At 61.8% G+C, this 13,388-nt stretch overlaps 1 protein-coding gene across 1 annotated transcript in view; it reads left to right on the forward strand.

Annotated features, from left to right (window-relative positions):
* Positions 1-9,836, forward strand: part of Sardh (sarcosine dehydrogenase) — a 54,087-nt gene extending 44,251 nt beyond the window's left edge. Inside the window, exons 18-21 of the mRNA XM_076843038.2 lie at positions 5,607-5,769; positions 6,382-6,550; positions 8,174-8,309; positions 9,605-9,836. Of these exons, the coding sequence (XP_076699153.2) occupies positions 5,607-5,769; positions 6,382-6,550; positions 8,174-8,309; positions 9,605-9,730 (594 nt within the window). The 3' untranslated portion in view covers positions 9,731-9,836. The remainder of the gene's footprint in view (positions 1-5,606; positions 5,770-6,381; positions 6,551-8,173; positions 8,310-9,604) is intronic.
* The last annotated feature ends 3,552 nt before the right edge of the window (positions 9,837-13,388 follow it).

Consider the following 13,388-nt stretch of genomic DNA (forward strand, 5'->3'; position numbering starts at 1 on the left):
GGAGTGAAGGATCAGGAAGTGGCAGACAGGGCAGATGCTCTCACCCTGGGGGTCCAGTGGCACCCTTCAAAATTCCTTCCAGGGACAGAACCTTTTATGAGAAGAAGGTCCTCAGCCAACCCAGCATGGTTGTAAGATGTCATCACACTCACGCGGTGTGGGACAAGGCAGGTCTGGGTGCGGGCTCTCTTTACACAGACCTCTCTGCCCACTGCATCCTGCAGTCCAGGAATCAGCCCCTGAGATGGCTGCAGAGGGCCAGCAATTCTGCTGGCTCTGGGAACAATTCCTATGCTCTCCGGGCCACTGGGAGGACAGGCACTAGGCAGCCCTGAAGCCCGATCGTCACCCTGCTGGGGCCAGGCAGGAAGAGGAGGTCAGCTCCCTGCAGAACCTGCCTCCAGGCTGCATCTCAGAGCCCAGTCTCATCTGCAGAGCTGGGTCTGCACTGACAGGCTCCCCAGCTCCAGGGCCAGCTGGCTGCTCACCCCCGAGCCTGATTCCTGAGCACAGGGAGGTGCCTGCCCAGGTGGCCCTCCCCACACCCCCCAGCTGCCTTGGGCTTTCTCACTCCCAGGTGACCCATCTGGCTGCAGGTCTGCTCTGGTTGACCCTCAAGCTGCACCTCAGGCCCAAGGTGTGGTGGGTCGAGGGTGGTCCTCCATCTGGTCTCCCAGCTATGAGTCTTGAGCTGGGAAGTCTTCCTTCCACCTCCCTCCCCTCCTGGAGTGGCACCCTCCTGCAGACCAGGGGCATGCGTGTGGCCTGAGGTGCTCTGCCCAGACCCCTGTTCCCTCCTGCTCCCCCAGGTCTGCGCCTGCCCCGGCCTTTTCTGGGTGGGTTTTGTTTTTATTTATCCTGTTTGGTGCTCATTGTGTGGCCCAAGCATTCATAACTGACCGTCTTCCAATTCTGGAAAACTCTTCGTCATTATCTTTTTTTAAAAAATAAATATATTTTCAAAGTAATACATAAAATGTAACAATCGGCCTATTAGCATGGAACCCTGTGAGGTCTTGGTGGGTCACACGCTGCGAAGGGTCTACATCAGGTTGGACGCCCTGGTCTCCTCAAACGTCGCCCTTTCTCTCTGGTGAGGTCACCTACAGCTGCCCCGTCCTGCAGGAGAAGCCTGCCGCCTCTGTCTCTTGCTAGCATTTTCTGTCCCCTCCGTCCCCTCTGTCCCCGCCACCATCATGCTCTGAACCTGTAAGACTGGCTTTCCACATTCCACACGTGAGGGAAGGTTTTTGGTGCCGGCTTCTTTCACTCAACGTAATGAGCTCGTTCCATCCGTGTTGTCCCAGAGGACAGCGTCCCATCTTTCTGTGGTTGGCCGGGTTCTCCAGTGCCAGCCGGTGCTTCCTCACGCTGCCCTCGGGCTGGTGGACAGGGGCTGACCTGCTCTTGGCCGTGGTGTGTGGTCTGCCTTGAACGTGGGGTCTCTTCCACACGCCGTCTCGTTTACTTTGGGTATTTACCAGGAGTTCTGGACACGAGGCTGGTTTGGTTCTTTCTCCCCTTCTTTCCAGTTCTTCCCTCTTAGCCTTCTGCTGGACGCAGGTGGCGCAGACCAGCCGATCTGGGCCCTGTGCTCGGCCCCTCTCCTGTTCCTCTGTCCCTGGCCCCCGAGGCCTGGAGAAAGTGCTGGTCACAGATCTGGGGCTTCAGTTTCCTGACCTTGGAGGAAAAGGGGTGGTTGCTAGTTCTACCAAGATGACAGTTTTACAGCGTGCCGTGTGGCGGTTCTGTCTGTCCAGCTGCTCTGCTACCCAGCCCCGGGACGTTCCGGCTGTGCTCAGCTGGAAGCCTGTGCTGCTGAGCTCCCCCCAGCCCTGTGACCACCACTCTGCTCTCTGCTTCTATGGGTGTGGTGACTGGGGACCTAGTGTCAGTGGGGTCATGACCACGTGTCCTCCTGTGGCTTCTGTGGCTCAGCACACTATCCTCAGGGTTACCTGTGCTGCAGGACGGGTCAGAACTTCCTCCCACTGAGGGGACAGGCCATGTTTTGTTTGTCCATCCATCCATCCGCCCACTGACAGAGCTCAGGGTGCTCCCTGCGCTTGGCCTTGTGGCTGTGAGCGTTGGTACGTGGACAACCCCGAGCCCTTGCTGTCAGTCCTGCTGGGTGCACACTCAGAAGGGGGGCTGCCGGCTCCTTCTGTTTTTAAGTCTTGAGGTGTGTTTCCATGTGACGGTGCCTGTGTGTCCCCACCCCAGGGCACAAGCCCAGTTCCTCTGCATCCTCCCTGCTCATTGTCTTCTGTTTGTTCAGATGTTGACCATCCTGGGGGCATGAGGTGACTTGGCTTTGATTTGCATTTCTGAACGTTTGGTGACGTTGAGCGTCCTCTCACCTGCGCTGTGGCCGTCTGAATGTCATCTTTAAAGAAAGGCCTGTTCATCTCCTTTACAGATTTTCCACCGGGTCTCTTGTCTTGCTGCTGTTGCGTCACAGGAGTGCTGCGTGTGTGGACACCAACCGCGTCACCCCTCCGGCATGGGGGCTGCCATTGCACCAGCGCACCCTCTGAGGCGGGGCAGTCTGAGGTGCTCCCATCCACGGTCGCCTTTGTTACCCGTGCCCGATGCCACAGCCCAAGGTGGCCGTCCTTCCTGACTCCCTGTATTTCTTCTAGGGGTTTTGCAGTTAAGCTCTGGGTTGGCTCTCTGCTCCACTGGGGTTGATTTTTGATGAAGGGTGAGGTAAAGGTCTTGCCTTTCTTGTGTGTGTGGGTATCAGTTTGTCCTCAGCCGTCGGTTGGAGAGGCCCATCTGTTCCTTTCCTTCTCGGTGGTCCTGGCGCCTTGTGGAGGATCACTTGATCATACAAATGAGAATCTACGCACTTCCACACTTTATTCTACTCCATTGGTCTGGCTCTGCGTCTCTGCCAGCACCACGCTGTCTGGATCGCTGCCCCTAGGAGTGTGTTTTGAAGTCAGGAACAGTGAGGGATTCTTCCAATTGTGTTCCTTTTTAAAACTCTTTTGGCTGTTGGGGTCCCTTGAGATTCCATTTTGATTTTTTTTCCCTATTTTTGTAAAATAAATGTCGCTTGGAAGAGGATTGTACAGACCTGTTGAGCACTTTGGGCAGTGTGGATATTAAGTCCCCCAGTGCGACAAGGCAGAGGGCTTTGATTTACTGTGTCTTCCTCAACGTCTCTCCCCACCTCAAGTCGGTTTCTAGATCCTTCACTCCTTTGATACCATTGCAAGTGGAATTGTTTCATTTCTTTCTGTGGCTCGTTCACTACTCGTGTGCAGAAACACAACTGAGTGTGTGTTCTGTGTGTGGGATTTTATACTCTGAACCTTGCTGAATCCACTTAGCAGTTCTAACACTGGCGTGTGAGTGTGTGTGCACGTGTATATGTGTGTACGTGTGTGCGCGCGCGCACGTGTGTGTGTGCAGGACTCTTCTGAGCACAGGATGTGGCCCAGGAACTTGGCTCTGGCACCTGCCGTTGGTGGGTGGGAGGGCGTGTGCCACCCCGAACTCCGACCCTGGGGCTTGGCTGGGTGAGGAGTGGGTCTGCGTGGGATCCGAGGGTGAGGGGCCATGAACTTTCAAATGACTTCTTCCTGTTTTAAAGTGAGATGGGCTTTGAGCCCCAGCCTTCTCCGTAGGCCGACTGAAATTAGAGCGCAGTTGACAAGGCGCTCCGTCAGGGCCTGCGGTTTGCTCCCCAGAAGCAGGCAGATGCCAGCATTTTCTGTGTCCATTTTGAGTTTTTTGAGAGGTTCCCACAAATGACAACTCACAGCAAATTCGTGCCATTTCAAAAGATTCTGGCACTGAGTCCCTCAGCGCAGCCGTGGTTCACAAGGAGCCCTTGGTCGCATGCAGATGCCCCTCCCGCCAGGCCCCGTGCTGCCGGGGCTGTGGGGCTGCTGCCGCCCAGCCCTCTGCCCACACTCAGTCAAGTGGTCCCAAGCTGAACCCTAGGCCTTACCAGATGGGGACACTAGGCTTAAGGACCAAAGGCCAGGTGCCAGCTGCTGGTGTGCACGTGACGCGCACCCAAACCAGCTTGTGGAAGAGCCCATCCTTCTGGCCAGGAGTCACCCCACTCTGGCTGCCAGCTCCAGGGACACCAGCTGTCCCTGGCAGGGCTTGGCACCTCTGCCTCAGCCCATGGCCATCACCCACAGTGGTCCCCACCACTGCAGGGCCATGAAGGGACACGGCCATGAAGGGACACGGCCATGAAGGGACATGGCCCATGGCCATCGCCCACAGTGGTCCCCACCACTGCAGGGCCATGAAGGGACACGGCCATGAAGGGACATGGCCCATGGCCATCGCTCACAGTGGTCCCCACCACTGCAGGGCCATGAAGGGACACGGCCGTGAAGGGACATGGCCCATGGCCATCGCTCACAGTGGTCCCCACCACTGCAGGCCCATGAAGGGACACGGCGCGTGCGGAGCTCGGCCCAGGGGTAAAGGAAGATGGCGCCCGCGCAGGTGGCTCCACACTCAGCTCTGGCAGGACTTGCAGCCCTGCCCGCCAGCCTCCCTCCTGGCTCCCCACCCCTGCTGCTCCGGCTCTGCCTCCACACCAGCCCGCCCTTGGCCAGCAAGGGCTACTTGTCAGCTCCATTGTCCAGCCCGGGGCCTCCAGGCAGGCTCCGTGGCTCCAGGATTTTGCCCGCCCAGAAGCTATGGTCAATCCTCCACACCTGGGTCCAGGGGCAGAGGCCACATCTGTCTTCAGACCCCATACTTGGCCCAGGCTGATCACACTGGAGGGCAGTTGGCTTCTAGAATGATGGACATGGCACTTGGCCACCCCCCTTGGATCCCTCTGTCCCCAAGGGCAGCTCACGATGCACAAGCTGTACCATGGCTTCCAACCAACGGCCTCATGGACAAGTCTCGGGACCCGTTAAAGCCTAAGATGAGAGCCAGAGCTGCTGACCACTCTGGAGACAAGGAAACAGAGGCCACAGGAGCAGGGAGGCTTGCCCAGGTTATGGAGGGGACTGAAAAGCGTCCCCGTCCTGCCTGCAGGAACTGCGATATAGCTTTATTGAGAAACAGGGCCTTTGCAGATGCAGCTAAGAGAGGATCCTGGGATGAGATGACTCAGGACTAAGATGGGTCCCAAGTCCCATCCGATGGCCAGTGTCCTCAAAAGACGGTAGAGGAGACAGGCAAGGTGAGCACGTGTGAAGGCAGGGGCTGAGCTTGGTCACAACCGAGGACCGCACAAGCCACCAAGAGTTAGGGGGTTCTGAGTTAGGGGGAGCAGCCCTGCCATGCTTTGATTTTTGGCTCTGAACTAAGAGAGAGTCTATTTCTCTTGCTTTAAGCCACCTCGTCTGTGGTCATTTGACCCTTGGGAAACTAGCACAGTCACTTAGAAGATCTGAGGCCTGGGACAGGGGACATATGTTCTGCTGCTTCCGCAGGGGGCCCCTCTATTGCCTCAAGGTTCCCAGAGCAGCTCGTAAGGACCCTCCTTGGGAGACTGCTTTCCTGGTGGCAATCCTGCTGAGCCCAGGGCCAGCTGACCATATTGGTGCCATCGCCAACATGGTGGCCTGGGCCTTGCTGGCCTGATGTCTGTGTCTGAGCCGTGTCTGTCTCCCCAGGTCCGGGCCATGCGGCTGTCCTTCGTGGGGGAGCTGGGCTGGGAGCTCCACATCCCCAGAGCATCCTGTGTGCCTGTGTACCGGGCAGTGATGACCGCGGGGGCCAAGCATGGCCTGGTCAACGCAGGGTACCGAGCCATCGACTCCCTGAGCATTGAGAAGGGTGAGTGCAGGGTTTGCGCAGCCTGGTGGCCACGGAGGCATGGAGCTAGGGACACGGCTGCCCCTCCCTCCCCACCACGATCGCCTCTTTTTCCTGTTACCACCCATTTCCCCAACCCTCCTCACTGCCCATGCTCTGGTCTCTGGTTCTGGGCCCTGGAGAGGGTGTTAGGATGCCCAGCACCTGCACGTGCCAGGGTGAGGAAGCAGGGCCAGGTGGGAGCCGATTCAGCACAGTGGTTTCCCTGAGAGGCTTGCAACGGGCAGTGGGGCTGGACTTGGGCCTCGGGCAGGCTCAGCGCCGCTCCACCGCCACGCTGCAGCTCAGCCCCGGAGAGGTAGAGTCAGAGCAGGAGAGGCCTGCCCCAGCCCTCTTTAAATGCCACCCCAGTGCCCCCGCCTGATGGTGCAAGGCACCGAGTGCCCCTGGGGTCCACCTGCTCCTGGAACTCATGCCCGAGTGTCAAGGGAGAACCTTCTGGGGTTGAGGATGTCCCCACCGCCCGTCCTGGGGCTGCGGCCCACGTCCCTAAGCAGCTCTCTCAGGGTGGGGGGAATGGGCTGGGGGCCTGTCCCTCACCTTGGCAGGACCTGACCAGTAGTCCCCTCACAGGCTACCGGCACTGGCACGCGGACCTGAGGTCAGACGACAGTCCTCTGGAGGCCGGCTTGGCCTTCACCTGCAAGCTCAAGTCCCACGTGCCCTTCCTGGGTCGCGAGGCCTTGGAGCAACAGCGCGAGGCGGGCCTGCGCCGGCGCCTAGTGTGCCTCACCGTGGAGGAGTGAGTACCCTGGCCTGGCCAGGCGCTGCTGAGCCCAAGAGGCGGGCACTTCCTGTTGCCTCAAAGCACCTGGCATGCCACTGCCCACGCGTGGCCACCCTCTCCCAGGCCGCCCACCACACAGGAGCCCAGGCCTGGGGACACTCTGGTCAAGTCCCAAGCCAGGGCAAACCAGGCCAGTCTAGGCGACTCAGACGCCTCCAGGGCCAGGCAGGGCGGGGTGGGTCAGCAGCCTGTGGGGACTCAGGGGGAGGAAGACTAGAGCAGAAGTGCCAGGCCACGGCGCCTCTGAAGTGGTGCAGCCCAGCCCCGAGCCTTGGTCACCGGGGGCCACCTCCCTCCTGTTGGGGTTAAACCTCCCTGAGGCCTGTGATGGATGACCATCACCCCCACTTACATGTGAGGACCACAGGATGCTGGTGACAGGGACTCTGGCAGAGGTGGAAGGAGTGACCTGGCTGGGGGACCCGGCCCTTGCCCTGCCTGCCGAGGGGCAGCTCTAGGACCAGTGCTGGGAGCCGGCCAGCTTCTCCACAGATTCCCGGCAGAGCTGGATCTGGGAGCCTGGCACTCACCTGTTGTCCTGGCACAGGGTTGGTGCCAGCGGGCCTCCCAGGCACCCTCAGGGATCCGCGTGACCCAGTCTCCAGGAAGGCGCAGCTTCTGCCTTCGCTGACGTGGGCCGAGAGCCAGCCACAGAGCTCCCCTGCTCCTGGATCAGGAGTGAGAGAGGCTGTGAGCAGAGCTGGCCTGTCCTCCGGGCCCCTCCCTGGCTCTTATCACTGTCCTCTTCCAGGGATGGCTTGTCACCGTGGGAGCTGCTCCACTGTGGCTGGGGGTCCTAGGCTGGTCTCCCGAGCCCTCTGACCCTCAGAAGCTCAGGCCTGGTGTCTGGCTCCAGGATCAGCCTCGGCTGACGACTGCTCCCCTCAGGGTCCTGCCCCAGGCTGCAGCTCTGGGCCTCCGAGGGGCGAAGGACCCTGCTGCTTTGCACGGGGCCCTGGGCGAGTCCATGCTCAGGCTGAGGCCAGGCCAAAGGGGGAGAGGGAGTTCCCAGGTCTCGTCCTTCTCCCCACATCTGTTTGGCGGCAGGGCCAAGTGCTGAGTGGCCCCAGGCTGTGGTCCCAGGAGCTCCCAAAGCTGCCCTGACTGTTCCCTTGGGCACAGCCTCTGTGGTGACAACCCAGGGAGCAGCCTGCAGATGGGCACAGGGGCTCCCCAGCACCCGGGTGCTGGCATCTCTGTGATTTTAGTTCACATTTTTTTTTTGTCTTGCATTTTGAGTTTTCGAGAATCTCGCGTGAGCTCTTGTGTGATAGAGGAAGCCCCGTTGGTGGTGTGGGCTGCCCCGTGGGCGCTCGGCTGTTCAGGGGAGAGGGTCCCAGGCGGAGCCTTTTCCCATTATGTGGGGCTTGCCCTGGAGACACGAGTGGAGCCCTGGGGGGGCGTCTCTGGTCTTCCCCATGTTCCCTGGCAGCAGGTGCCCAGACGTGCCAGGCCAGCGCCAGGCTGGCTGGGGCATCATTGCCCTAGGCACAATCCAGCTTCCCACTCTCCCCTAGGCCGGGGGACGTATGTGCACCAGGGGCCTGGGGTCCCAGCCGTCCCTATTGCTTCTTCCAGAAAAGTGCCCATGTTTGGCCTGGAGGCCATCTGGAGAAATGGGCAAGTGGTGGGCCACGTCCGGAGGGCTGACTTCGGGTTCACCGTGGACAAGACCATCGCCTACGGCTATATCCAAAATCCTAGTGGTGGGCCGGTGAGTCCCGTCCCCTGGCCTTGCCTCCTCACCCAGAAACTCCCTGACCTAGTTGGCCCTACGTCCATCACGCAAGCCCAGACTCTAGGCAAGTTCCGGGAGTTGTCCAGGGAGTTGGGCTCTGGGCCAAGTACCAGGACTTCCCCGGGTGGCGGGAAAGGAAGTTCCCCAGCCTCCCCAGGAAGACGGGGCCACCTCTGCCCCCTCTTCCCATCTTTCCAGCCTGGGGCATGGGGGTGCCAGTGAGGAGGGTCCTGCCTTTCCACGGGCATCGCTGGGAGCAGGTCTGCCCTCTCCAGAGTGCGACCACCCTGCCCTGCCCAGCCCAGAGGCTCCAGCTGGTTCCAGCCGTCACCTGAGCCCCTGACACTCGCAGAGAAGCCAGGTTGTGGTCCCCACTGAGCGGGGAGGAGCCAGGCTGGACTGAGCCCCTGGGAGGAGGTGATGGCTGCTCAGGCGAGGTGGGCCTGGGGAGCGGGAGGACGGGACACGGGCTCCTCCTCGCTACCTGCCCCTCAGTTGACCTGGGATGAGCAGTTTCTCTTAGTCAGTTCATCTACAGCATGGGGACAGGCCCATCCTCCTCAGGGGACAATTGTCTGGGGTCCAGGGCCTTCTTGGACAGGGGGAGACGAGAGCCTGGGAGCAGGGCCGAGGTCACTGTCCCTGCTGGGGCTGGGTGGGGTGGAGGTGCCCTGCCTGTCCTTTCAAAGAACAGCAGCAGCAGCCCTGAATTCCAGCCAGGCCAGGGATGGGTTTGGGATGCGTGTGGCCCAGTGAAGGTCACCCACAGCCAGACAAACGGCCCCGGACACTGGGTGTCAGTGGAGCAGCAGGGCTGGCGCCCTGCCCCCGTGATCAGGGCAACCCAGAAGGCTCACCCCGTGGAGGTGGATGCAGTCTCCCAGAGCTGGTGGCCGAGCGCCTCCCGGCACACCAGGGTGACAAAGCTGCTCTGTCCCTGTCCCTCGGGACTGCGCCGGCTGGCTGCCAGCCTCTTGCCCTGCTGCACCGGGAAGCCATCACGTCCCCAGGGATCTGGAGTTACTGGCGGGGGGGAGGTGTGCTGTCCTTTGGGACAGGACTTACTGGCTGCCAGACCTGGGCTTTGCTGGACCCCAGGTGCTCACGTAGGATTGGGGCTCGCGGGGCGTGACTTACCTGCTCTGGGGCAGTACCTGGGCTCAGAGGGGAGACTTTGGACAGGAGTGGGTTGGCCAGGGACCCCCCAACCCCCCAGCGAGGAGGAAACCCTGCCCCCCAGTAACGGGGAGATCCTTGTGCCTTGCTCCTAGGTCTCACTGGACTTTGTCAAGAGTGGGGACTACGCCCTGGAGAGGATGGGGGTCACCTACGCTGCCCAGGTCCACCTGAAGTCTCCCTTTGACCCCGACAACAAGAGGGTGAGGGGGATCTACTGAGGGGCCGCCCAGGGGCCAGCACCAGCCGCCCTGCTGCGCCATCTACTGCTTCCTGCGTCCCAGGACCCTGGGCCCCAGCCAGACATGGACCTTCCCCACCCTCAGCCCCGGCCTGATAAAACCCCAAACCAGGAGTGGAGCGACCAAGTGCCTGTCCTGTGCTCGCTGCCCCCGATGGGGACTTCCCGTGGACCCTCCCGGGACCTGGGCTCGGGGACCACTGATGCTTCAGCCTTGGGCGATGCAGCGTCAAAGGGGGAGAGCCCACGCAGGCCCAGGAGGCCAGCTGGCCACCTGACCCCAGCAGCCTGGCCAGAGCGCTTGGTTGTGGGGTGGGGGAGCGGGGCAGAGAGGAGCAGCCGAGAGGTAGGTGCTGGTCCTGAGGCCAAGGCCATGGCGCAGGATGTTGCCTCTCAGATCAGGGACAAGAGGGGAGTTAGGCGCAGGTGGGAGCTGCTGAGAGTCCCCCGCCTGAGACCTGGGTGGCCTGTGACACGTGGTCTCACATCAGCTCCCCGTGGCCCGTGCAGAAGTGCCACCTCGGCTGCCCAGCCGTCATGGCAGGTCCACGCCGAGTGACAGCTGCCTGGCCTCCGGGGCCCCTGGTCCCTGCTGTGGACTCGGCCGTCCCTCGGTCTTCCTGCTCACCCACCCGGGAGGGGCCCCTCCCCGTCCCCTCCCCCTAGGAGCCCCTCCACACCTGCCACGTGTCAGGAGTGACCCACCTTCCTGCAGGGTGGGCGCCTAGTCCCCTCCTCCTCCTCGCGGCAGGCCTGTCGTGCGGAGGGTCCAGCCTGGCCCCAGCAGCCCCCGTGCTGCCCATGCTGTCCTGGGTATGCCTGGGTTGTGGGGGGCGGTGCTCAGGGCATTGCAGGGCTGTCCCCCACCCCCAGAGGCAGCACAGAGCATGGGGTGGGTCACCCTGGGCAGCGCCTGCGCCTTTGGACACTCACACGGAGCCGAGATGGCCAGGCACATAAAACTGAAGCCACAGGAAGACTTGTGGGCTGCGGCCTCTGAAAAGCCAGTTTGGTGCCCTGAGTCTGGGGAGGGGCCGTGGACTGGAGAGCACGGCGGGCCTCTGGCTCTGACATGAGCCAGAGGAAGGAGCACCTGCGGCCTCCTGGATGGGCGAGGATCCCAGGAGCCAGAGGAGAGGGAGCGCCGGCTGCCCAGGTGGCTCGGCCTGCTTCCCAGGGCCTGCGGTTTGGCCGGGACCTCTGAGTTGGGCCTGTGACCACATCCATCTCTCGGCCTGTACTTGGGAGAGGGCCCAGGATGAGGGAGGTCGGAGCAGGTCCAGGCCAGCTCGTCTGCCCTGGGCTGCAGCGGGAAACGCTTTCCTGGGCCTCCCGCTGTTCTGCCTCCTCCTAACAGAGAGGACCCTGGCCTCTGCAAGGGTGCTGGGTGGCTGCCTGAGGGCGGCCATCACGAACCTCTTCCCAAGCTCACCTGCTCCATCTTCTGAAGGGTCCCTGCAGTGCCAGGGCCCCTGAGTGCCACTCCAGGTGAACTGCCAGGACCCACACCCCTAGAGTGGGCTCCCAGGCTCCGCCCCTGGGTGCAGCCCTCCTTAGCTCTAACCCAGAGACGCCTCATGTCATAACTACCCTTTAAAGACTCTCCGGGGATCTGAGCCCCGGGACCCTCGCTGTGGTGAGCCCATTGGCCAGGAAGGTCTGGACTCTTGCTCTACAGGTGCTGAGCTCTGGGGGCCAGAAGGGGTGGCCGTGGAGGGAGGCACAGGGGTCTCTGCACCCTCCCTTGGCCCACCCAGGGGTCCAGCAGTCCCTGGGGCTGGGAGGCTCCCTGGCCACCACAGGCGACAGGCCTTCTTCCTACTCCACCCTTCCGCCAGCTCCAGTCTGGCTCCAGTCCAGCTCCCTGTGTCCGAGAGGGACAGGCCATGGGCAGGATTGAGGTGCCCGACTCCCCTGTCAGGACAGAAACCTTGGCAGCAGGTGCATGGGTCACTTCCACCTTCCTCCCTCCCACTGCATCCCAGACTCCTCAGAGGCAGGGTGGGCACAGGGCTACCTCCTGACGCTGCTGACAGAGCGGCAGTGAGAGCATCTGGCAAAGGAGAGATTGTGACTGTGGTGGACAGTGAGCCTGTCGTGTGCAAAGGTCCTGGGGCTGACCTGCTGTATGTCCTGGGTGGGGTCTCATGCCTCTGGGCTGTGCAGAATACTGCAGGTGGGCCACCCTCTTTCTGTCTCAACTTGGGGACACCCCCAGGGGGCTCCTGCCTGGAGAAATAACCCTGCCCACAGAAGCACCATCCTGCCTGGCTGGGCCGAGTGATCCCATCACCTCCACCCACAGGGTGATGCACAGAGGCCTCGGGGCCTGCCCAGCACAGCCACGGGTCCTCCCCTGTGCCCTTGGACTGGAGGCAGCTAAACGGCTCAGGTCAGCCAGCAGTGACAGGAGGCCCACCATGCAGCAGCCAGGGCCCGCAAGACCCCCTCTCCTGCAAGGCCCCATCTGCTTGTGAGCGCAGGGACCGAGGCCAGCGCCGGGACTCGGGGTGCAGCAGATGTCAGGGCCTGGGTGGCAGCAGGAACTGACCGCGGCCAGGGGCGCCCTCTTTCACCGGCTGCCGACAGGCCAAGAAGAGCAGACGGTGTCCTTCCAAGACCACGGGGTTCCTGGGGGCTCTGAGGCCACGCAGCGGGCCCTGGCCGCGGCCAGCCGGTGGCCCTCGGCTCTCTTCCTCAGTCCCGAGTCTTGAGCGGTTGGCCCTCTGCAGCTCACTCGCACCCAGTGCCCCCAGGAGTGGGAGCGCCCAGGGCTTCCCACAGGTGTCAGTGCACGAAGGGGCAGGAGAGAAGCCAGGGTGGAGCATGGACTTCTGACCAGGAGGGGACAGAGGGTGTCAGAACCCAACAGGCCAGGCCTTGCCAGACAGGGTGAAAGGAGACCTCAGGCCTCTGGCCGCCAGTGGCTATCTGGGGCCTGTCCCTGTGGGAATTCTCATGAGGTGGCCCTCGTCCTCACCTTCTCTCTCATTCTAGAATCTGCTAGAAAATCTGACGGGCTCTGCATTCCAAATGCATCCTCATCTGAGCCTATCTTCACCTTCACGTCACCACACTTTACCCTGGTGACTGCGTGGCTCCATGGCCTTGTTGACCTCTCCCTCCCCGACGTACCACCCTGTGTGCTGTCAGCCTTTCTGGACTCACACCCCTCAACACACCAGGATCCCCTGACCTCAGGACCTTTGCATGGCTCTTCCCTGAGACGCCATGGGTCTCACCCCTCAGCTTCTTCAGGGTTTTGACAAAAGGTCACTTTCTCAACAAGGCAGTCCCTGATGGCCCTGTTAGAATGCTCCAGGCACCCCATCTCCCTCTCCTGGTGTGGTGGGTGCTGTACCCCTTTACTCACCCTCTGTCTCCCGCTGGGAGACAGCACCCAGTGCCTGAATGCGGGCACTTTACCCATATTTCAGGCTGTGGGGAGGAGAGTTAGCCCAAGGGAAATGAGACCCAGGCTAGTGGGCCTGAGGGGGCAGCGTGGCTGGGCCCAGGTCCACCCACAGCCTCAGGGCTGGGGGATCCTCCTTTAGGAGCAAAACGAGCTTGGGGCCCTTCTGGGGGTCCTGGGCCAAGGCCAGTCCCTCTGACGTCCAGAGACAGGAAGGAGTCAGGCT

Source organism: Callospermophilus lateralis, chromosome 2 (genome assembly GCF_048772815.1).
Source record: "Callospermophilus lateralis isolate mCalLat2 chromosome 2, mCalLat2.hap1, whole genome shotgun sequence".
Lineage (NCBI taxonomy): Eukaryota > Metazoa > Chordata > Mammalia > Rodentia > Sciuridae > Callospermophilus > Callospermophilus lateralis.